The 22332-nt window shown below is 44.0% G+C and overlaps 3 protein-coding genes and 1 non-coding gene across 4 annotated transcripts; 2 read left to right on the top strand and 2 right to left on the bottom strand.

Moving 5' to 3' along the window:
* Positions 1-477: 477 nt before the first annotated feature.
* ACAT2 (acetyl-CoA acetyltransferase 2) lies at positions 478-9255 on the top strand. The gene is made up of 9 exons (XM_058800943.1): positions 478-579; positions 667-801; positions 1914-2095; positions 3251-3368; positions 4137-4280; positions 5312-5434; positions 6127-6281; positions 8355-8465; positions 9011-9255. The coding sequence occupies exons 1-9, from the start codon at positions 531-533 to the stop codon at positions 9176-9178; spliced, it is 1185 nt and encodes a 394-aa protein (XP_058656926.1). The 5' UTR covers positions 478-530; the 3' UTR covers positions 9179-9255.
* A 191-nt stretch (positions 9256-9446) lies between these two features.
* Positions 9447-17869, bottom strand: TCP1 (t-complex 1). The gene is made up of 12 exons (XM_058800942.1): positions 17717-17869; positions 16087-16172; positions 15266-15394; positions 14789-14886; positions 14531-14641; positions 13660-13841; positions 12951-13077; positions 12443-12618; positions 11608-11731; positions 10490-10682; positions 10010-10173; positions 9447-9751 (listed from the first exon to the last, which is right to left on the bottom strand). The coding sequence occupies exons 1-12, from the start codon at positions 17787-17789 to the stop codon at positions 9535-9537; spliced, it is 1680 nt and encodes a 559-aa protein (XP_058656925.1). The 5' UTR covers positions 17790-17869; the 3' UTR covers positions 9447-9534.
* LOC131556401 (small nucleolar RNA SNORA29) lies at positions 16757-16892 on the bottom strand. The gene has a single exon (XR_009274637.1). It is a non-coding gene; the product is annotated as a small nucleolar RNA SNORA29 (small nucleolar RNA).
* A 1362-nt stretch (positions 17870-19231) lies between the features above and the next one.
* On the top strand, positions 19232-22188 carry MRPL18 (mitochondrial ribosomal protein L18). Its single transcript, XM_058802658.1, has 4 exons — positions 19232-19415; positions 19880-20060; positions 21503-21737; positions 21986-22188. The coding sequence occupies exons 1-4, from the start codon at positions 19364-19366 to the stop codon at positions 22055-22057; spliced, it is 540 nt and encodes a 179-aa protein (XP_058658641.1). The 5' UTR covers positions 19232-19363; the 3' UTR covers positions 22058-22188.
* The last annotated feature ends 144 nt before the right edge of the window (positions 22189-22332 follow it).

A 22332-nucleotide genomic window follows, 5' to 3' on the forward strand; every position in this document is an offset into this window, starting at 1 on the left:
TATTCTTTTCTCCCTGCTCACGCAGATCCCAAGAAAGGCCGCCATGAAATAAAGAAACTGTCCTTAAAGCCACAATATGACAAGGTAGCACTTGACCCGCACGCTTTATTTTGTAAATAAATAATCCAGCGGGAGCTGGCAGCCGGCGCTGCGCAGGCACCGGGTGTGCGAGCGGGGGACTCGGGGAAGTGCCGGAGCCCGGCAGCCCCGGTATACCGGGCAGAGCCGCTCCTCTGTCCCGGGAAGGGAAAGGAAGGGAAGGGGCTGGCAAGGAATCGGCCGAGGCCGCCCCATCGATCGCCCCAGGGCGCGGCCCGACCACGCCACCGCCCGCCCGGCCCCCGCGCTGCGCTCCGGTGTCCGGCGGCGAATCCCGTGCCCGGGCTCCGTGCTGCCGCCCCGCCCGGCGGCGGCGAGGGGCGGGACCGCCGCCGACTCCGCTTTCGCTCCGGCCCGACCGCCGCTCCGCTCGGGCTCCCGCTGCTCCGTTCCGCTCCGTGCCCGCCGCTGCCGCTGCTGCCGCCGCCGCCATGAGCGCGGATCCCGTCGTGTTCGTGTCGGCCGCCAGGACCGCCGTGGGTGAGAGGCGGCGGCGGGCGGCGGAGGGTCGCGGCGGGGCCGGGCGGGTGTCCCGGGAATGAGCTCTCCCCCTGTGTCCCCATCCAGGCTCCTTCAACGGCGGGCTGTCGTCGCTGCCCGCGCACGAGCTGGGCGCCGCCGCCATCCGGGAGGTGCTGCGCCGAGCCGAGCTGGCCCCCGAGGAGGTGTCCGAGGTGATCCTGGGGCAGGTCCTCACCGCAGGTACAGGACAGCGTCCCTTCGGGGCTGTCCCATGGGAACGGCTCCGGTTTCACCTTCCAGGGCCGTATGCCTTGCCATTGGGAGCACGGTTCCTTAACAAAGGACTTGGCTGCTTCTCCCTACACTCTGGGTGATCGAAAGGATGGGGTTTTGGAAAGGAGGTGTTGTGGGGAATAGTTCGGGTTTTTTTAAATCTCTGAAGTAGCCAACAGTGTGCGTGTGAATGTCAGTTTCTTTTCTTTGTTACAGCATCCTTCTCACCTTGCTCATCTCAGCTGCTAAATTTAATATCCTAAGTAATGATAACTGAGGTTTTAAGAGCTAGGCCTGCATTTGTGTTAGTCTGCAGGACTGACCTGCAAGATCTTGTGATGCAACTTGTTTGGAGACAAATATTTTGATTTAATGAAAATGTAACTGGCAGGGAATTGTTTGTTTTGAACTTGTTCCTGCTCTTTCCAGGGTAATGTTTAATCATTAGGCAGCTTTGTATTTTAAATGTGGAGAAAGGAAATATATCTTTTTGTCTCAGATGATTCAGATTCCTCTGTATTTTCAGTTTGCTGAATGATGTGCTCTCCTTGTCCTTTTCTTTGTGTACAAAGAGCTTTGGCCTGGGGAGATGCAGATCAAGACTCTTTTCTTTGAATATAGTGCTCCTATTATCTCCATCAAGATCACAACAAAGACTGGAAGATTTCAGGTCCATCTGTGCACAGTTATGCTTTTGGTTTCCACATGAACTGTCAGGAAAAGTTAACTGCTGGTGATGTACAGAAGATGTCAAAAAGAAACTCTTCAGAAAGTAGCAATTTAAATGATTTCTCATCCTACACATACAACAGGCTAGGGCTGATCTGAAGTAGTGTTTCCTCTCACCTGGCATCAAAAGCAGAGCTATATATATATAGAACTATCAGTAGCAGGTATTTATTGATCAATATAAATGAGAGAGGTTATCTGTTTATGGATTACGGCTGGGCACTTCTCTACCCACCAGCTAAAAGTAGGAGTGAGCTTTAAATTTTTGTGGAGTCGGGGTATTGTGACCAGTGACAAGGTGGATTTGTGTTTTAAGAGCAGCCAAAAGCACAATGCTCCTGTTCCCACAGGTGCTGGCCAGAACCCCGTGCGGCAGGCCAGCGTGGCTGCGGGAATCCCGTACTCCGTGCCCGCCTGGAGCTGCCAGATGATCTGTGGGTCGGGCCTGAAGGCTGTGTGTCTGGCTGCTCAGTCCATACTGATGGGAGACTCCAGCATCGTGGTGGCAGGGGGCATGGAGAGCATGAGCAAGGTAAAGCAGAGGGTTAGACTGGCATTGTGCTGACATGCTGGGAGCAGAGAGCCCCGTGGTGAGACCCTGGGTCTCCAGGCTGGCACCTGGAGCCAGATCAGAAGGGTCGCTGTGCTTGTGAATGAACTTACATATGCAACAGTAGCACACTTCTTTTGAAACAAGACTTCATACTGTAGCTACTGAAAAGGTGCCCTACAAACACACACTGCATTTAAAATTCCATCTTTATTTCCATCTAGCCCTGTTATGGTGAATGATTTTTTTGTCATCTCATTATAGGGGTTCCATGCTGTTGTCTCCTTACCACAGAAGTTTCACACCTTCTTGGTGTTTCTCATGGACAGCTCCTCAGAGCACTGACTCTTTCTTCACAAAGCAGCCAACCAACTCTATTCCCTTCTCACCCAGCCCCCCCCACTCTTTTATAGCACTCTTCTTCTCATTGGTCTATTAAAGTGGCCTATTAAAGTCAGGCCTGTTCCTAATCTTTGCTAATTGGCCCAGCTGCAACTCCTTAGGGGTATGATTACTCTCTACACTATCTTTATTTCCTTATATTCTATCCCTCTATAGATTTTCCTGTGACATATCACAATAAACAGGATTTTTGTATTGTTAGAAGCCCAGAGAAGGAATAACTGAAAATGTTATTGCTTGTCAAGAAATTAGAGCTTGGAAAGAAAGCAAAGCAGTTTTATTTCAAGGTGTTCATCCCAAGGCTGTGTTCAGGAATGGGTCTGAGCTGGTGATCTGATTCCCAAGAAACAGATGACCTCTTCTGCCAGGGCTCAGCTGCCTGTGCTGAAAGTGATGTTAACATTCCCTGGCAGCAGAGTGCAATTGGGAACTACCTGGAGGAGGCTAGTAGGATGGGAGAGCTACAGCCATGTGGCCCAGGAATGACAGATTTGGTCTGTGGAGAGGCAACAGCACTTGCAGTGTGGTGGTCTGCTACCAGGGGAATGCACAGGCCAAATGGCACGCCAGCTGGCAGCCTCTGGAGGGACAGGGAGAGCAGGCAGCTGGAGAGACTGCAAGGGTTTGGGATGGGTACCTCCAGCCAGCCGGCAGGAGTCTGTCTCTGCCATGGTCTGTCTGAATTGTGTACTGGAGATGTGAATATCTCACTCCTTTCAAAATATGCTTTTGCAGGCTCCTCACGTCATTCACATGCGAGCTGGGGTCAGAATGGGAGAGGCTTCCTTGCAGGACACCATAATCTTTGATGGCCTTACAGATGCTTTTTACCAGTATCATATGGGCATAACAGGTAAGTGATGACAGTCCATAAAATGAAATAGTCAACTGGAAGAATTCACTGATGAAATTTCAGAAACCTGAAGTTACAAATAACATGTTTCAAGCTGTCCTTATGTTGTAGTCATGAAAAAGAAAGAAAGAAATACATAATATTGAAAGGCGTTGAAGGCATTTTTCATTTTGTTTGCAAAGCTGCTGCTTTGGGTTTTTCTTCTGTCTGAACTAATCTCTCTGCATCTTTTCTACATCTGAGAAATTTAATTTCAGAAAAAATATAAATAAAATAATCCCTGTATGTGACTGGAGCATTCAGCAGCACAGGTTTACAGTGGGGGGCAGTTACGTAAAGTGCCCTGTGGATATGCTTGGTTCTGCAGCTTCAGGTTATTGCACCCTGGCTGGGATGGTCAGCCAACTGCATTTCCAGACCCTGCTTGTGAAACAGAGTGACTGCAGAAGTGTTCCCTTTCCTGAAGTGGCTGTAGAGAGATCTGAGCATAGTACTTCAGAGAAGCAATAAACTACAAAAGCTTGTTTGCATTTGTTTTTAATTTAATAATATCATCTGGGAGGTGATTCCACACAGAACATTTTACCCTCAAGTGAAAATACAGTAGAAAGTCATGAATAAACAAAACGAGGAAATTGGAATGAAAAGGGTTCAACAAACTCAGCTGCTTGCTACAGCAAACATTAATGACTACCTTTGTGCTTACAATTTTGCAACTTAAAATTTTGGCATTTCCTGATGGCAGTTTGCATTTTGTTCCTGTTTCAGCTGAAAATGTGGCCAAGAAGTGGCAAGTCAGCAGAGGGGAGCAAGACCAACTTGCTGTACAGTCACAAAACAGGGCAGAGGCAGCACAGAAAGCTGGCTATTTTACAAAAGAAATAGTTCCTGTTCTTGTACCTTCTAAAAAAGGTAGGTGTGAATGGATAACGAGAGCTGATTTTAAGGAAAAAATCTGTTTTCTGCTATGGCTCCTGTAATCAGTGGATGCTTTCCCACTTACACAGCCTTTTTGTAAGCAAGTGGCCTGTTGCTCTCTTTTTCAGCTTTCAGTGGTTATATTTTAAATAACAGAGAAGCAATGCAAATTTGGAATATCTCAGTGTAACTTTCTGCAAATAGTAATAGTGTGTTTATTGGATATAGAAGAACAACCTAGACAAAGCACTGACTTAACATAGGCTTAGATATGGTACCAAAATCAGTGGTTTTCATTTTCTTAAGACTCCTGCTGCACCAAACTTAAAACAGTCACATTGATCTGGCAAACCTTGCCCACCTAGTAAAATACAGATTGACAATAATTAGGGTTACTAGTTAATTATGTAGTCAGGTTACATATAATGGGTATGCTTCTCTTTAAATTTGTGAGGGATAGACCTATTACAATGTCTGAACTAAGGTCTCTCTTGAGCAGGGGACCTTGTGAGGTAGATGCAAAAACTGAATTTTCCAAAAAGAAATCAAGAATCAGTTCTTCAACAATTCCATTGAACAGACCTTGCAGAAAAAGTCCTGGCTTTATGCTGGCTACAAACTATTTCATGATAACAGTTTAGATTATCATATTCATTGACATTTGACTATTCTTTGTACCAAGATTACTAGAAGTATCATTTGAAATATAGCCTTCTGCTGAAAGAGAAGGCAATAGGTTAGGAACAGCAAGAACAATACTGACTTTTGCATAACTAGACAGCTTTTTAGCTGCTAGTGTTTGTCTTAGGAAACCTGAGCTGTCTGCCCTGCTAGAAGGAGCTGGAGGGTTACAGCTGCTTGTTAAACTGCCCTGAGTCGGCAGCTGTCTCCAGTGTAAGAATGCCTTGTTGGTTGAAAGGAATATGGTGTATATTCCCACTCAGCATGTTGTTTTTGCTGTCTTTCTGTTTGAGATGTGTTTGTGTGATTAGACACTCTTGTGAGCATAATGCTCTGTTTTGCAGGTCCTATAGAAGTTAAAATAGATGAACACCCTCGACATGGGAGCAGCCTGGAAACAATGTCAAAGTTAAAGCCCTGTTTCCTGACAGATGGAACTGGGACAGTAACAGCAGCTAATGCTTCAGGTTGGTCCACCTGGCTTAAATGACATGGAGAAGAGCTGTAGCTGTTTGTGGCTGAAGGCAGGGTCTCTGTGAGGGGTGTGGCTGCTGTGTGTTCCCTGCTATGCAGGAAATGGCAATGTGTTTGCCAACATGGGTAGAACTCCATTTTAGATGTGGTGGGGGATTTCTTTAGAGAGTTGTCTTTTGTTTCCTTGTTTTCTATGAAACAATACAAGAGTTTGGACAGTAACAGCAATATTTGATAGGCTGGAAGGACTATTTCCTTTTAAAACTGTGTAGGGGTTTCTGACACTGCAGGTTTGGACAGTGGAAAACTTAATGATTCATGTTTGAAAATGTTACTCCTGTGGGACTGACCCAAGCAGCTTTTAAACATCTTCCTGTGTCTTTATGCTGCTCCTTCCAAAGCCTGCCAAACAAGTCTGATGTACTTATTTTTCAGATTTTGCTTTGATTCTTCCACCTGCTGTTTTCCAAATAGAATCACAAACATGTCACATTTACAGCGATATAGTTTCAAGTGTTTGTGGCAGAGAACAGACTTAGCTGGTATGAGCAGTACCGACCTAAACTAGTAAATTATTTGTGATTTTTGTTTTGTCTAGATTGTGATTTTATGCAAGCAGGAGAAAGTGGTACAGTAAAAGCCATAAAGTCCAACAAATAGATACAAGCTGTTTGTTATTCCACAGGTTTAAATGATGGAGCTGCAGCTGTTCTTCTAATGAAGAAATCAGAAGCTGCTAGGAGAGGTCTTATGCCTTTGGCTCGGATTGTATCTTGGGCTCAGACAGGTATAGATCCATCTATTATGGGAGTAGGGCCCATTTCAGCAATAAGGAAAGCTGTAAGTAATCATTTATCTATGTATCCATGATGCTAAAACTCTTGGTTTTAATTGCTTTTTGTTTTCTGACCATGTTTTGGTTTTGACCTGTTCTAAAGAAAATTTAGTAGAAAAAAGTAAACTATGTGAAAAGCAGACTCAAAATAGTGTAGTATATAAGATTAGGAATCCTAGTGCTACTAGCCTAGCACCTGCATGTTGGAAAAAGAAAACCCAAATGCATATGTGTATAAATGGACTTCAGAGTATAAACTAGTCAGGTTTGTGGAAAGGTACCTAGATAACCAAGGAGGCTAAAGATCAAATGTCAGGGATGCTGTAACTAACCTAATTCAGTGATATGGTTCTCATGCTGTGTGTGGCCAGGTTAATTTTCAGATCATTGCCTGAATGTATTTGCAATAGTACAACACTGAGGGAAGGGCCACTGAGTGCCATCTGCATTAGCAAATGGGACAGTGCCCTTTGTGTTTCAGTTTGGCCTGCAAAATGCTTGCAGCTTACAAACTGGATTCCTTTCAGGTGCAACTAAACAGGAAGGTGTATTCCAAAACCACATCTAACGTGCTCAGAGCATTACTGAGCCACTGATGTGCTCAGTGCTCAGTCCACAGGACAAGGTTCTCAGTGCCTGAGGGAGTAGCCCTGCTGGTACCACACTGCTTGCTAATGCATCCATAACCCATAGCAGCCTCACATGATTATTTGTTAAAGCTTAGCTATGAAAGTGAGCATGGAAAGAGCTAAGAACAGATTTGCTTCAATGTTTCTTATTTTTTTCATACTGTGTAAAGGTCTTATTTTGTTCACCTCTGTAATGTCCTGGTGATGTGGAGATATGACCTGAACTCATCCAAGCTCTGTGGCTTTTGACAAGAAAATCAGAACTATCATGCTAAAGCTTCTTCGTACCAGATCTCAAAGCATTCTTTCAAATAAGGATGCAGTGGCTGCATATACAATACAGTTTTAGTATAAACTGTGGGACAGACAAGCTGTACCTATAACTGTACACATACTATGAGAAAGGGCACACTGCTTCATAGAGCATGGTCCCAATAACACCGAGGCTGTGGCTTCAATCCCTTCATGGGCCATTTATTTAAGAGTTGGACTTGATGATCCTCATGGGTCCCTTCCAACACAGAATATCCTGTGGTTCGGCAATTAAACTTTGTAATGTGTGTTACCAAATGTTCAGACCCCCCATGTATTGTTTATCACTTCAGAATTTTAGAGTAGCACTTTATAGTAAGAGAATGACTATGTTATACATTAAGTGTTACAATAACAATTGTGTATCTTAAGCTTTTCCCAGAAGAATGGGATACTCCATATTGTCTATTTTATCTATAGAAAAAGGCTCTCTTCCTTGACTACAGTCTCAGAGGTGCACCAGTCTGGCCAGCCTAGGTTGTGAAACATCAATAGTGATGATTATGCTGATAAAGTATTGCTGTTAGAAACAAAGCGAGTGGAAGTAAAAATGTACACATGTGAAACATGCCTACACCTGTACCAGAGTAGGCAATTGCATCACAGGTTTCTCAAGTGAAAACATGAGCCAAACCATCTTCAAAAATAGTCACCTGTGAAAAGCTTAAAGTGCCAGCTTTCAGTGTAAAGGCAGGAGAGACTGGACAAATCAGATGTGGCACTGAGCACTAATGGTTGACACCGCACTATGTCCTGTTTATTAAAAAGTCTCCCTAATGGAGTCAGACTATGTCCTAAAAAGTTGCTTTTGATCTCTTAAAGTCTGCTTCTGAATGCAGTGTTTGTTGTAGTAAGGGCACCAGATACAGTTTGATTCTCACAATTGCACCACCACTGCTACTACATATAAAATCAGTCAAGATTTTTATGAGCAGCCAGCATTATTGTATTGACTTGTACTGACTTGTCTGACACTGTGGTCTTCAAGAATTCTGTCATCAACAGTGGCTATAAAAAATTGTTTTCCTTCAACTTTACAAAGCTTCAAACTACACAATTTACATCTTATGAAAAGCTTCCTCTGGTGCTGAGGAAGAGCTAAAAGATAATAAGGTCTTATTTGCACTGTTTTCTCAGATTGACAAAGCTGGCTGGACTCTGGAACAAGTTGACCTGTTTGAAATTAATGAAGCCTTTGCGTCACTATCTATTGCAATTTCAAAAGAACTGAAAGTAAACCCAGAAAAGGTAATGATTTGTAGGCTGGCATTAGCTTACCTCCTGTAATTCAAACTTGTCCCATTCTGTGCATGTGGATTGTAAAGATGAGTACAGCTCTCTTGCAATCCCTTTGGTATAAGCAAATAGGGTGGGAGCCCTAGCAGGCATTTCCTCACACTGCTCAGTCCACTGGCTTTGCTAGCAGTGTCCCAGCTGAACAACTTCCAGGGTTGCTGCAGTGGATTTTTATGCAAATGTAGGCAACTGCTCAAACATACTTAATTCAGAATTTGAAACTGCTGCCTCAGGTATTATTTCAGTGATGGCAAAAAGCATGGGTATTATTCTCCCCTCCCTAAATTCACCTCTTTTCTTCAGAGCAAAGACTGCACCCTTGCAGAAGAAATACTGATTATTACCAGCTGTATGCACTTTCTTGCATGAAGTGAGGTTTGGGATTTCAAGCTCACAAGTAATTAAGGGCTAGATCCCAGTGAAGTAATATATGTTGAAAATCAGCTAAGCCAGTTAAATGTTCTCGACTGTCTATGTTGGCTTTTTTTTCCTTTTAGATCAACATACAGGGTGGAGCTATTGCTCTTGGCCACCCTCTGGGCGCCTCCGGCTGTCGCATCCTTGTAACTCTCCTCTATGCATTGGAACGAACTGGTGGAAAACGTGGTGTTGCTGCTCTCTGCATAGGAGGAGGAATGGGAATAGCCATGTGTGTTGAGAGATAAATGTGAGGGAATGAATGAACAGCTAGTATGAACTAGCTTTGAAGCATTTTACTAATAAACTTCTAATAACATTTTAACAGTTCACATTTTGTTTGTTTTGCCTAAATGTAAGTAAGCTTACACCATTACTTTTTGACACTCAAGCACTGATTTGACAAAGAGGTCAGTGGTTACTGCAGGCACACTAGTTGTTAACACACTCTAGAGCCTAAATTCTCACTGCAAGGACCAAGCTCACTTTCAAAAATTAAGTTTGTTCACAAGAAAATAGCAGCAACATTCAACCACTTGTTTTATTAACATTTTAGTTATAAGAGTGGGAAGTGTAAGTGAAACAAACATAAATAAAGCCTAAGTTATTCTTCAAGTGCTCCAGACTGAACTGCATCCTCATAGCACCCTCCTTTCTCTTCTTTAGTTTCAGGGTGCAGTTTAATAAGATCATCAATTCGAAGAATAGTAATTGCAGCTTCTGTTGCAAACTTGAGGCTCTTCGTTTTGACCATGGTTGGTTCAAAGACACCAGCTTGCTTATTATCACGAGGTTTTCCATTGATCAAGTCAAGACCAATCCTGGAAAGAAGGAATGCTGTCAGATGGAGAGGGAGAAACAGCAGAAATACAGCTGGGAGTATGCTGGGTAGCTACTGCTTCATTACAGCAATACATACACACAACTGAAGGGCAGGGGAAAAGGAGTTCACTGATAACATACATACATTTATTTTTTTTACTATGCAAATCATGGTTCAGTAAACTGGGAGAATAATTTTCCATGTAGGTCACCAACCCACATCACTTTTACCAGCCCTCTACCAGACAGATACTTGCCATTTCAGATTTTTGCGATCTGGGTTAACTTGAGCCTCGTTGTGGAATGCTCTCAACTTTGCAACAAGATCTGTGGCATCCTGAGCAGCATTTACTGCCAATGTATTTGGAATTACTAAGAGGGATCTTGCAAATTCTGCTATTGCAAGTTGTTCACGTGATCCCTAGAAAGAGGAAAAAAGTTTTTAAACCCATACTACAACAAGAGAGGAAAAAATAGAGCCACAATCCAGAACAGCACTAACAGGTAGGGGTTTTCACATGCAAAACCTGTGTTTGGGTCAAAAAAACCATAGAATCTAATTATGAGAGAAAGAATTAACTAATATCCTCCATTTTAAAGAACCATCTTAGATTCTGTAAGGTGATTATGTTTTCATGAACCACAGAAATGACTTCTAGTAGACGAAAATAAACACCTGGAGATTCATGGTGCAAGTCTAACACATACACAACATTGCTGCTTTGTGCAAGACTTACCATGCTGGTTGCATAATTTTCAAGATATATTGAGAGTGCTGCCTCTACAGCACCACCACCTGGGACAACAGACTTGGATTCCAAAACCCTTTTGACAACACAGAGAGCATCATGTATAGATCGCTCCATTTCATCACACATGAAGTCATTGGCTCCTCTCAAGATAATTGATGCTGAAGTACGAGCCTTTGTACTAAGAAGAAAAGGAATCAGAAGTCAGCTGTGTTGGATGGAACCTAGATTAAAATTCTTCTTGGAAATTTTTTTCTTCTAAAGCCAAGTTCAGTTCAGCCTCATTATTTCAACATTTAAAATAAAATCTTAACATTGTTATGTCCCTTGCAGGATACATACATTGTAACTTAAGTCACCATTTTAAAGTCTAACATGCATGGATCTAGTTTGAATTTTAATCTTTTAAAGAAAGACTCAAAGTGACATGACAAGATGTTTCCCCATCAAAGAGGGGAAAGTATACTTAGATAGCAAGAAAGATCACTTTTGGACAGCCCTCAAGTAAATTAATGACTGCCAATGTTACAGAAAAGGCTGTCACATGTAGCTGACACACAAGTGCCATGGGGAGAGTGTCATTCATGCTCAAATGACACCACAGGAACATGAACACCCAGAAGGGATACTGAAGCAGCGGGAAAGTTATTATCCAAAGTATGTTCTTGTTAAATGAATTGATATTTAAGTCTTCAGGTACCTGACAGCAGTGACAGCAGCAGAAGTGAACACTGTCTTTCACAACAAATGGAAAGATTTAGCTCACACCTCCTTATTCAAATGAAAATACTCAGATGGCACCTATTTCCCTTTACCATCTCTAAAGGGAAGCCAGTTTAGAAATATCTGTTTATTAACAAAAATTTAAGTAAAAACTGCCTAGCAATCTGATTGTCTCATTTACTGTAGTTCACAAAACTTATCCAGCTCCAGCAAAAGATATTAAATACTGATACTTTCACCTCTAATTTGCACTGGATTTTTGTATAACTATTTTCCTATGTGTATAACTACTCCAACCACTCAGATAGCATCAAGTAAATAAATGCAATTATATCTCAAACTTAGTAGAGAACAAAACTGAGTATTTTTAAAAGGATCCTTACTTCTTGATTAAAATCAGCTCATCATCACAGATTCTCTCTTGAATCACTTCCTCAGCCTGTCCCAGCATTAATGCCTCAAAACTCTCCTCACCTTCAAGGTTTGCAAGGGTTGAACATATGGTTGCTTTAACAAACAAACAAACAAAAAAGTGAAGTTAACATTCAATTCCTGCACATAACCCTTTGCCCACTTCCCAGAATACGTGTACAGAAAGAAAAGCAGAAATAAAAGCTGTGTTGAATAGATTTTTCTTAAACAACATTTCTAGTTCTCAGGCAGCAATTCAGTAGTTCTAACTGATAAACTGCTCCTTTTGTTCAACTTTTACAGCACTTCTTTTTTCACAGCCAGTACAAGTTCCCATGCTTTACCACAATGAAAAAGTTTTCTTCCAAATTTAAGAACTGACAGATAAAAATATGTACAGGACCAGATATTTTTAAAAGTATGATTTAGTGATTTAGGAGTTCTTTATTCATCTTCAACTATCCAAACAATGTACTTAACTGTCTAAACAGAGGCTTATGAATGCAAGCATAGTAAAGACTTCTAAACAAACACAGATTATGGCTCCTATTTCCACAAAAGGCCAGTCTTCACAGTGCCAGGCAGCTTCTTCTCCTCCCACAGTAACAATCAAGTTTTACAATACTACTACTTTGACAAAGGTCACTTAAAAGCAACAGTAAAGCTAAAAAGAAGTGGCTCAACTTTACTCATGCTGACCTTGAAGTTTAAGAAGTTGTGTTTTAAAAATGAGTTAAGAAATACCTTAACAACAGCTACTACTTTGAAGAATAAATTTATAAACCAGTTATTCTTACACAGACATACCTCCTGATGCCTTAGCAATCCGCTTAAGGTCCTTTTTGACGACTCTTCGTACTGCCATAGCTCCAGCATCAACAAAGTATTTCAGACACATATCATCAATACCTCCAGTGGTGAGAATCACATTGGCACCAGTGGCCAGAATCTTCTGGATTCTTTCTTTGGTAATATCTGACTCTCTGCAAAGATTAGCGCCAAAGTTATAAAAAGGTATTAAAAAATGTAACATCACATCTTGTCAGCCAACTTCCTGAAACCTTAATGCAGAGCTCTGCAAGAATGGACCACTGCACAAACATACTTGTATTTCTTGAAAACTGACTTAATACTAGTTCTGCCTCCAGAAGTGAAGGCTTTTTACATTACTATTTGGTATTGGTGGGAAATGTTAGCATTCAAAACATTTTTTACCTCTTGCACTCAGCCAAAATTAGATTGAGCCACCTCAACTGAAGAGACCAAATCAAGCCTGTGAAACCCCACTGCCTCAGTTATTCAAGCTTCCACACACCTCTGCCTTATCTGGTCCAGCTTCTCAGGGTCTGAGATAACAACCTGAACACCGAGCTTCATTTTTGCTTTCTGCAGGCTGAAGTCAAGGCATGCAATCTTTGCATTAACTATTCTCTTGGTCATACCTGATGAGGAAAAATAAGCAAGAAGAATTTTGTCAAATTGATTTAACAGAACATCAAGTCAGCATTAGAGATTAATATTAGCATTATTTTCACATTTCAGATTCCTACTGTTTGCTTCTCCACCTTCAGTTCGGCCCTACTGCAGAAAAATGCCAATTGAGACTTTCCTGTGTTACCTTTTTACATACCCTGTCCCCAAAATGTGCATGACCATGACAATCTGACCTATTGGTCTCACATCCTCTAAGTCACCTAATCACAGCACAGCTCTGCTAAATGAACAGTTCCCCACAAACCTGGCAGTGGCTCCCCATAAGGGAAGCATTTAAGTTCCACCAGACCACAATGCTACCTTGCTGACACTGATCCAGGGAAACTACACCAACACTTTGTGGATCACTGCTAGCTGGCAGGCTCTAGTCTAAGAAACACTGGGGAAGTGCAGTATTTTGTATTCCTGTTTAATTGTTCTGGAACTGAAAACCCACATGATTTGCAATGAACACAGCCAGTAAGGAGAGCGATGCAGAAAGATGGAGAGGACTGAGGTGAGATGGAGGATTTCTGGAAGCCTGTCCTTACCCTGAGAGCCCACGACACAGTTGAGCGCGTAGCCGTTGACGAGAATGCTCTCCTTCTGGCTGCGGCCGTGCGCCTTCAGAACATTGACCGAGTTGATGGGGTACCGAGCCTGACCCTTCTGGTCTGTGTATTTAACTGCCAGGGCAGCATCCACCACCATATTAGCAAAGAAATCGCCATCACTGACAGGCTGTTAAGGTTAGAACTGAAGCAGGAAACTAGTATTATGCTTAAGGGGAAAAAAACCCCCAAAACAAACCATGAACAGAAATAACTGACAGTGCCAAAACTAAGTTTCCAGAAAAGAGCTTCAGAAAGGCATGTAAGTGCTAGCTCTCCTTACCACTCTCTTAAATGAAAGAGTAATTCTAAAAGCGGAAACACTGGTTGGAAATTATGACTGGTTGGAATGACTAGTATGAAACCTGCATTTTACGTACCTTTTGTTGCTAAAGAAAAATGTGTATCCTACAGTCAGTCTGCACAAAAGCTAAACATGCAGGTTTTTCTGTGCCCATGGAGTAAAATTCAACTATCTTTCCTCTGATTCACTCCCAGGTACTTCTGTAACACTTTCTTCTATTCACAAAACTCTGTATCTAGTCTCCCTAATAAGCAAAGCAATTGTTAGGGAACAATACCCTTTAAAAGCTATCATGATGGGCCAACCCAAATTTAAATAAACTGTGAAGAGTTTGAACATGCTTTCCTATGCCAGGTCACAATACCTGTAATATGCCTGTTATAAACACAACAGCTTCAATACTGTGTCATGTTCATAAAAACTGCTGCCAAGGATACTCTAGCCCAGCTACTGAAGCTTCCTAATCAACCACTCCCACTTCACTCACTTGATCAATTTAAAGGATACACTCCTATGATTTTCGAGGACATTGATGTTTTAGCAGCATTAATTAGGCACTCCCTGCCCAACTCATCTGTGTTAATAACAAGATTTTCATTGATGTAGCGAACAGCTTCCCTGTAAAATAAAGACAAATACACTAGTAAAGAACCACTCCCATAAAAACCCAAAACCTGCAACAAACCACCATATTCCACTTGGCACCAACAAGTCTGTATTAATGCAGTCACAAAATGCTGAAATTCAACTGTATCAGATTCTTACTTGCAGGCAAGTCTGTATCCACCGATAATGGAGGTAGGATGAATTTTCTGTTTCACCAGCTCATCTGCATTTTTGAGAAGTTCTGCAGCAATGATTACCTGTTTGAAATACAAACACTAAATAGGTGCATTCCACATAAGCAAAGTAACTACCTTGTGCAACACAGACCTAAAACCAGTTTCTGATGTGAGGTGAGAGCTACCTAATTCCAACCCCCACCAGGCTATCTAAAGTCTCAGGCAAGTTTTCAACACTCAGTATCCTTGTTCATATTTCAGTTCTTTCAGTTGTTAAAAACTCAAAACCTAAATTCAGCCTCTATGACCAACCTCCAATATAGGAAAAATCAATAATGAAACAGAAGTGGTCAAATTCCCTTCTGAAGCATCACTTGGTATATGGAAACTATCATCTACGGAAAACACCAAATCTAAACACTGACTTTTGATATATCTGCCTGTAAAACTTGCTACCTACCACTGAGGTGGTCCCATCACCAACTTCTTTGTCCTGCAGGTCTGCCAGCTCACAAAGGACTTTTGCAGCAGGATGTTCCACTTCCAGGAGCTTCAGAATGGTCGCACCATCATTGGTAATGGTCACGTCCTAATTTTCAGAAATCAAATGTGCATATGAGGTATATTTCTATAACACTTTCACTGTTGCATTTCATAATGCTCATACAGAAAGAAATTAATGACTCTTTGCAATTGCCCATAAAATAACTATTTATAACAAAACTTTCCTGCTTCTTTTTAACGTGGAGTCCCATCCTAGCAACAGAAATGTTACCAGTGCAGAATCTGCCCTTTCTTTTGATCAGAAAAGCCTTATGGTACAGAAATTTATTGAACATTTTGCAAATACTGGATAAGTAGTCATGCAATGACTTCCCTCCAACAGTATTTTATTACATCAGCCTGGAAAATGACAAACTTTCTTCAACTGCTTGAAATATTTCAAAATACTGCTTAAAAGTTTATTATTAATTACTTGAATTATGTCAGCACCTGTTAAACCTGACTTAAATGGTGAAACTGTCTTTTTGCAATCTGATCCATATTTTAAATGGTTACAAAGACTTATCTACAGAAATTAAATAACTGTAACACATACATTACCACAATAGATGAAACTAAAATGATGTAACACACAATAGCTAATTTTACCACAGTTCTCCTACCTTTCTCAGGAAAAAACAGGCACATGCACATTAGGCACATAAAGCACACTAAGTGGGAGCACTTTTACACAGAAATACAAGCCCTCCTGACACTTGCTAAAGTAACATTACTTACCCCAATATCATCCACCAACATCTTATCCAGACCAACTGGCCCAAGAGAACTCTTCACAATATTGGCAATAGCAGATGCAGCAGTAACTGAACACATGAAACAAGTAAAGAAAAAAAAGTTTTATCTTCCCAGCTTTAAGATGATTCTCAGGTTTGTAAGGAACAGTGCCAAGAACCAAGAGATCAGGAATTTGACAACAAGTGATCTAATCTAGCATTACATTTCAGCCTATCTAACCTGAGGCCTCACCTTACTTTGCTAGGCTTGCTGCTACTAAAAAAAATACAATCTGCACCAAACCTCACTCTTCCCTCCTGGCTGGTTTAGCTAGCTAAGCTGACTGACCAGAAAAAGAATGGTTTCTCTGCTGTCTCGGTAAGATGGAGGACAGGACTGAGGTCAGAGGAGCAGTGGTGTTAGATCAGGAGGGATTGGTAGCACTGCTGCTTTTGGCTGCAGGAAGCTGTACAACAAGACTTCACTCTCACTTAGTCCTCAGTTCTGGGCAGACAGAGAACAAAGGCATCACCACACATCAATCAGTAAAACATCCTCTGGTCCTTATCAGGCCTGTGACTGACACAAAACATTTCCTTCTGCAACTAAGTCACCGAAAAGCGACTTTTCAGTCACTACTAAAACAACAACACCTCTAAAACACTGACTTGTTTAAAGGTTGTTCTGCCATCTTCATATAGGAAAAAGATACAATCAACCTTTTCCTTCAGACCATGGCAAGTTTTTCTCTATCCCACAAGCATAGCCACTTAATCTGGAAATTGAAAAAGTGGTAGTTAAATGGGAACAGTTATAACTCAAGAGACCTTAAAACAACACAACAATTTATTCTGCTTAGGCGGATTAATGTCAGCTTTCTCGAAGAAAGAACCAAAGGTGCCATTATCACGTGGAATCTCACTCGTGAATTAAAGCAAGGCTCGTATATTTTCAGTAGTTGCCTAAAGTACTATCAGCGCTACAGGAAAGGATCTCAGTTCGATCGGGAAGCAAGTTTTGGCTTCTTCCTTTGTATTTTGTCTACTGAGAATCTGAGATCGGTCTCGGAATTTGCACCCTTCCCCCAGGACTTGGGGTTCAATCCTGAGCAATGGGTAACGCGTTTGAGAAATGCAGTCACAGACACGCATTCCGAGAGTGATCCCCAATTTCCAAATCAGGTTATTTATTCCTTGTGCTAGGCGGCAGGGACCCTCCCCAGCTGCCCCTTCCCCTGCAGAATTCCCGGCAGGCCTTGCAGGCTCAGGCCCTCCGCGGCCGGGACGGGGCAGAGAGGCCTCCGTGCAGCAGCCGCAGCCTCAGCCGCCCCGGCCCGGCGTTCGCTGCTTCCAAGGGACGGAGGGGGACGCGGGGCCGCCACTCAGACTCCTGGAAGAGGCGCGGGATGGCGTGCGCTCCACTGCCGCCTGCCTCCCTCCGTCTGCTCCCTCCCTGCAGGCAGCAGCGGCCCGGGACGGCAGGAATCTCTCGAGAGAAGCGGCAGTTCCCGGGCAGAGCGGGGCGGGTGAGCACATGGCAGGGGTGACCATGGCCGCGCCATGTTCGCTCCCTGCTGCCCCTCCCTTCCCCCCCCCCCACTCCCCCGGCCCTCGCCGGGGCGCCCTGCCCTTACCGTTTTGCGTGCGGACCGTGTCGCCGCTGGTCCGCTCGCCGAACACGGCCAGGGGCCCCTCCATCGCGGACATCTTGCCGCCCGGGCGCGGCGCCACACGCACAGGGAAGGGACGGGAGGGCGCGGAGAGGCGGGATGGCCGGGGCAGCGCGAGGCACGCTGGGAACGCGCCCCGCTGCGCGCGGGGGCGGTGGGGGGCACGCCCCGCGGGGGGCGGGGCCGCAGCCCGAGCCTGCCCAATCCCGGGGCGCGGCGCCGCCCGGCCTCGAGCCGCGATTGGCGGGCGCCGCTAAACAAAGAAGCCGTGAGACGGGGCGGGGCTGGGGCGCTTCCACGGGCTTCTAGAAGGTGTCGCGGGCCGGGGCGCGCAGGCGCTGGGATTGCTGCTGGTGGCGGGGCAAGGGAGGGGTGCGCGAATGGCGCCTGCTGCTCTGCGCTGGGACAGAGCCAGCTTCTTAAAGTGGGGACTTCGGCATGCGGGGCCGTAACTGCCCTTCTCAAACACGTTACTCATTGCTCGGGATTGTATCCCGAGTCCTGGGGGCAAGGTGGGGAAGGCTGCAAATTCCGAGACCAATCTTGGGTTCTGAGATGGCAAAAGATGAAGAAGCTAAAGATCTGTTTCCTGGAGAAACTGAGATTCAAGCTGATACTTTAAGCAGAACACTTTAATGAGAATGACCCTAACTCATGATTGCGATTGCACTTGATAATGGCACCATTGTATAGTTTGAAGATCAATGAGCTGTAACTGTTATCCTGCCACTTTTCAATGGCTAGCTTAAATGGCGATGCTTGTAGGATAGGGGGAAAACTTGCTACAGTCTGAGGGAAAATCTCAGGGAGTAGTGGGGAGATGGGGAACCTGCAAGGCTCAGGCTGAGCATTCATAGGGCATGATGTGAACAAGCTTCTTGTATTTTGACAAGCAAGTACCTTGTGTGGCCAGGAGCAACCTCCACTGCCGGAGTTGTACCAGCGTCGAGTTCCCCTGCCAGGTGGTGCCAGGGGGATCTCCAGGCCTTCACTCTCCTTTCAATACAGTTTACTCTTACATGGCTCATTAAAAGCATTTTCAGGACTACAGCAGTTAAATACAGCTCCAAAGTAAGGTTCCTGCGCGGTCAGGCTTGCAGGAGGATGCTTCGGGAAGGCAAAGAAGCTCTGCTATACCTGTGTGCCGCGGGAGCAGTTGGAAAGAAGCCCAAAACGGGATAGTGGCAGTTCCTGAAACGCCTATTGTTGCTCTTTACCCACTCCCCTTTCCTTTCCGCGCCTTGGTCCCTCTTCCCTACACCCGTTCCAGGAAAAGCCGACCCGGAGGCCGGCATTCCCCAAAGCCCTTTTTCCGCGGAGAAGAGTTAAAAGATGATCCCCCGAGTCGGTGCAGTGTTATTAGCTCAGTTTTACCAGGCATGAGTAGCACACGGGCGCCCCTCCCACGGGAGCTGAGGCGGCTCAGCCGGCGGGGCGGCCCCGGCCCCGCGCTCGGCGCTTCCGCCTGACCCCTGGGCTGGCGGCGGCGGGCGGAATTCCCGCGGCCGCTTCCGCGGGAAGCGCCGCCCCTCGCGCATGGCGGCGCTCGGGTGTCCCTGAGCGGAGGCGCGGGAGTGCCACCGCCCGGGGCTGTAGCGGCTCCGGCTCCCCATGGCGCTGAGCAGCCGCCTGCTGCAGGCTGCCGGCGGGCTCCGTGCAGCGGGTAAGCCCAGGGCTCGCCGTGCCGGCCTTTCCGGGCTGCGGCTCCGCGACCCCCGCGCTCCCGGGGCCATCCGGCGGCCGGGTGTCTTGGTGCTCCGGCGTCAAGGATGAAGGGTTTATAGCTTGTTGTTTGGTAGCGCTGCCTCTGGTTTCTTGTGTACTTCGCTTTCAGCGTTTTGTAAAGCTTTGGACCTAGGGATTTCCTAGTAACGCGTGAGTTTATATTTTATATACAAGTTTAGAAACGGCGTTAGTATACTTGCCGTTCACCTCATAAATTGGGGAAACAGGTTGAGGTCTTGTCATTCAATTTTAACTGCTTAAAAAATAAAAGCAAGATGATTCTAATGATTCTACCCTGCTGACTTCTGTAAGCTATGTCATTCTGTACTGTATCCATTCTGTTGTCTGCACTGCATGTTTTTTTAATCTTTGGTGGTTTTGTATCTGCTCTCCACCCCCAAGGTTTTCGTTTTGCATCAACTACAGCCAGTCTCAAAACTGAGACTGAAGTGGACACAAGTGAAAATGAGATTGTTGCCCCAAACTTCACCAACAGAAATCCTCGGAATTTAGAGCAGATGGCCCTGGCTAGGAAGGAGCGGGGCTGGAAGACAACATGGCCAAAGCGTGAGTTCTGGCACAGGTGAGTCAGTTAAGCCAGAAATTAAGACTCTGAAAGAAAAAAAACCCTCAAAAACAACAAAACAAACCCCAGAAACCTACATACAAAATATGCATTTTGGGTTGCTGAATCAGTTAGCACATTAGTGTTAATCAGCAGGCATCCTCTATGTTCAGAGAAGAGTAGACTAGTAGCACGTGAAAGCATATGTAGTCAAGATTTTTCCATCTATTGTTAAAGCAACAGTAATGTTGCTTAAGCAACAGCTTTTATACTGCATTCTCTCACTCCTGTGCTTACCATGCTTCATGGTTTTATTTGAGGCACCACAATAGTCTGTTTAGGGTTGTTTTAAATTTGTGGGTTTTGTTTTGTTTTAATTTACTTGTCCTCTGGAAAATAAGTTCATTTTAAGCTGGCATTTCAAAGTCTTTATTTTGTCCTTGTGGGGAGAACCCCATCCAGTTTGTTCATACCAGGAAAGCCGATACTATCTCAGTGCAATAAGAAATAGTTGCTCCTAATAAATATTCTACTGTTCTGTGTGGATGCTTATGGGGTACCACTTGCAGATCTCAACAAGTTGCTGTGTCAGCCCAAGCTTTTAAAGGACTGAATAGTGACCCCAAAATTCCATTTCTGTTGGAGCAGTTCCCCTCATATATATCTGTTCCACGCTTTACATGTGTATAGTGCTTGGTTTGGAGTGGGTGCTGCTCTGGGGCAACATAGGACTGTGCCCTGAGTAACTGATGAGAAGTTGCTCTTGGAATTTCACTCTTCTGAGCTACCAATAGGAGTTGTGTGAGTCAACACAGGCAGGCTGCTGGAATGACCACAAAACTATGGCTGAAATGCAAACAGTACACTTAATTTCATTACCTTGCTAACTGAAGGAGCCCAAAGCAACACCCAGGTAGAGACACAGGCAGGAATGCAGGCACTGTTAGGCCTAGTCTGTGCAGGTGCTGAGCCTGCCGTTGGCACCCATTTATTAGGGGCATTTAGGTTTGCCATCATGCTATGGTCTCTCCTGTGCTTTTTGGATCTCTGAGCTTTGATGGTCTGTCTGTCAAAAGAGGGAGCTCAAGCATGTTCATGAGAGAGCCTCCAAGGCTCTTCAAACACCTCTGTTACCTCCACACAGAGATTCTACTTCTCAAAACAGTCAAGAGGATAAACAGCAGTAGGCATAATATGTGGGGTTTCCCACAATGTTATTCTCCAGGACTTGGCATTCCCAGCTGCAAGGTCACTTGAGAGAATCCTCCTTGATATTCTTCTGCTTTTAACCCTTTCCTCCCAACAGGCGTTCTATTTTGTGTCTTACTAGGCAAAACTTGTAATATAATGTAATATATTAATACACTCAATTTTATTTCATAAAGGGAGTAATTTAAGCATTTGACCCTGTTCTCTGGAAAAGACATTATAATCCTCTTTTATTTCTTTCTTGCCCTCAGATTACGGCTAGAGCGGACGCAGCATTACGTAGAAGCCTTTGTCGAGCGCTCCAATGGGGATGTTGTGGTATCTGCCTCTACCCGAGAGTGGGCCATAAAGAGACACTTGTACAGTCCCAAGGGAGTAGCTGCATGCAGAAACCTTGGCCGTGTCATAGCACAGCGCTGTTTGGAAGCAGGAATCAACTTTGTGAACTTTAAAGCCATTATCCCCTGGGAACACCGCTGTGACTCGGCAAGTACCCATCTACTTATTCCTTTGGCCCTTCTTTCCTTTTTAGGCATTCATTTTACTTCCCTTCACCTTCAATTTTCTTATGTAGCTTGACAGTCCTTCCTTGCAACACTCAGAAGGGCTGCAGTTCCTGATATTATGCTTCCATGAGGCTGTTAACCTCTGCCCCTCCTTATAACATGTTCCCACTGATATTTAAGTCCTGCTGGCTTTCTTTTGTATTTATTTGTGTCTATCTTTTAAACAAGATCCAGGAATTTGAGAAAGCTGTGAAGGAGGGTGGTGTTGTTCTGCATGAACCAAGAAGAATCTACCGGTAAAATGGAGATTGTTGGGAAGACTTTCCGAGGAACAAGGATCACTTCTTTGGGTTTCTGTACTGGCAAAGGGAAAGTCCAGAGCTGGAAAAAGTTGGAATGTGTCATCTTATAATAAAATATTTTCAAATGGATAGGAGTGTGTCATATTCTTTATTCTAAAATGATCAACACCTTTAATGCTAGAATAAACTTACCATAGTTCAGGCTTGACAAAATTTATTAATAATTCAATGTTTTAAAAATATTTTTTTATTTTTAATATTTGATTTTGTTTG

The sequence above is a fragment of the Ammospiza caudacuta genome, chromosome 3 (assembly GCF_027887145.1).
Source record: "Ammospiza caudacuta isolate bAmmCau1 chromosome 3, bAmmCau1.pri, whole genome shotgun sequence".
In the NCBI taxonomy this organism is placed as follows: domain Eukaryota; kingdom Metazoa; phylum Chordata; class Aves; order Passeriformes; family Passerellidae; genus Ammospiza; species Ammospiza caudacuta.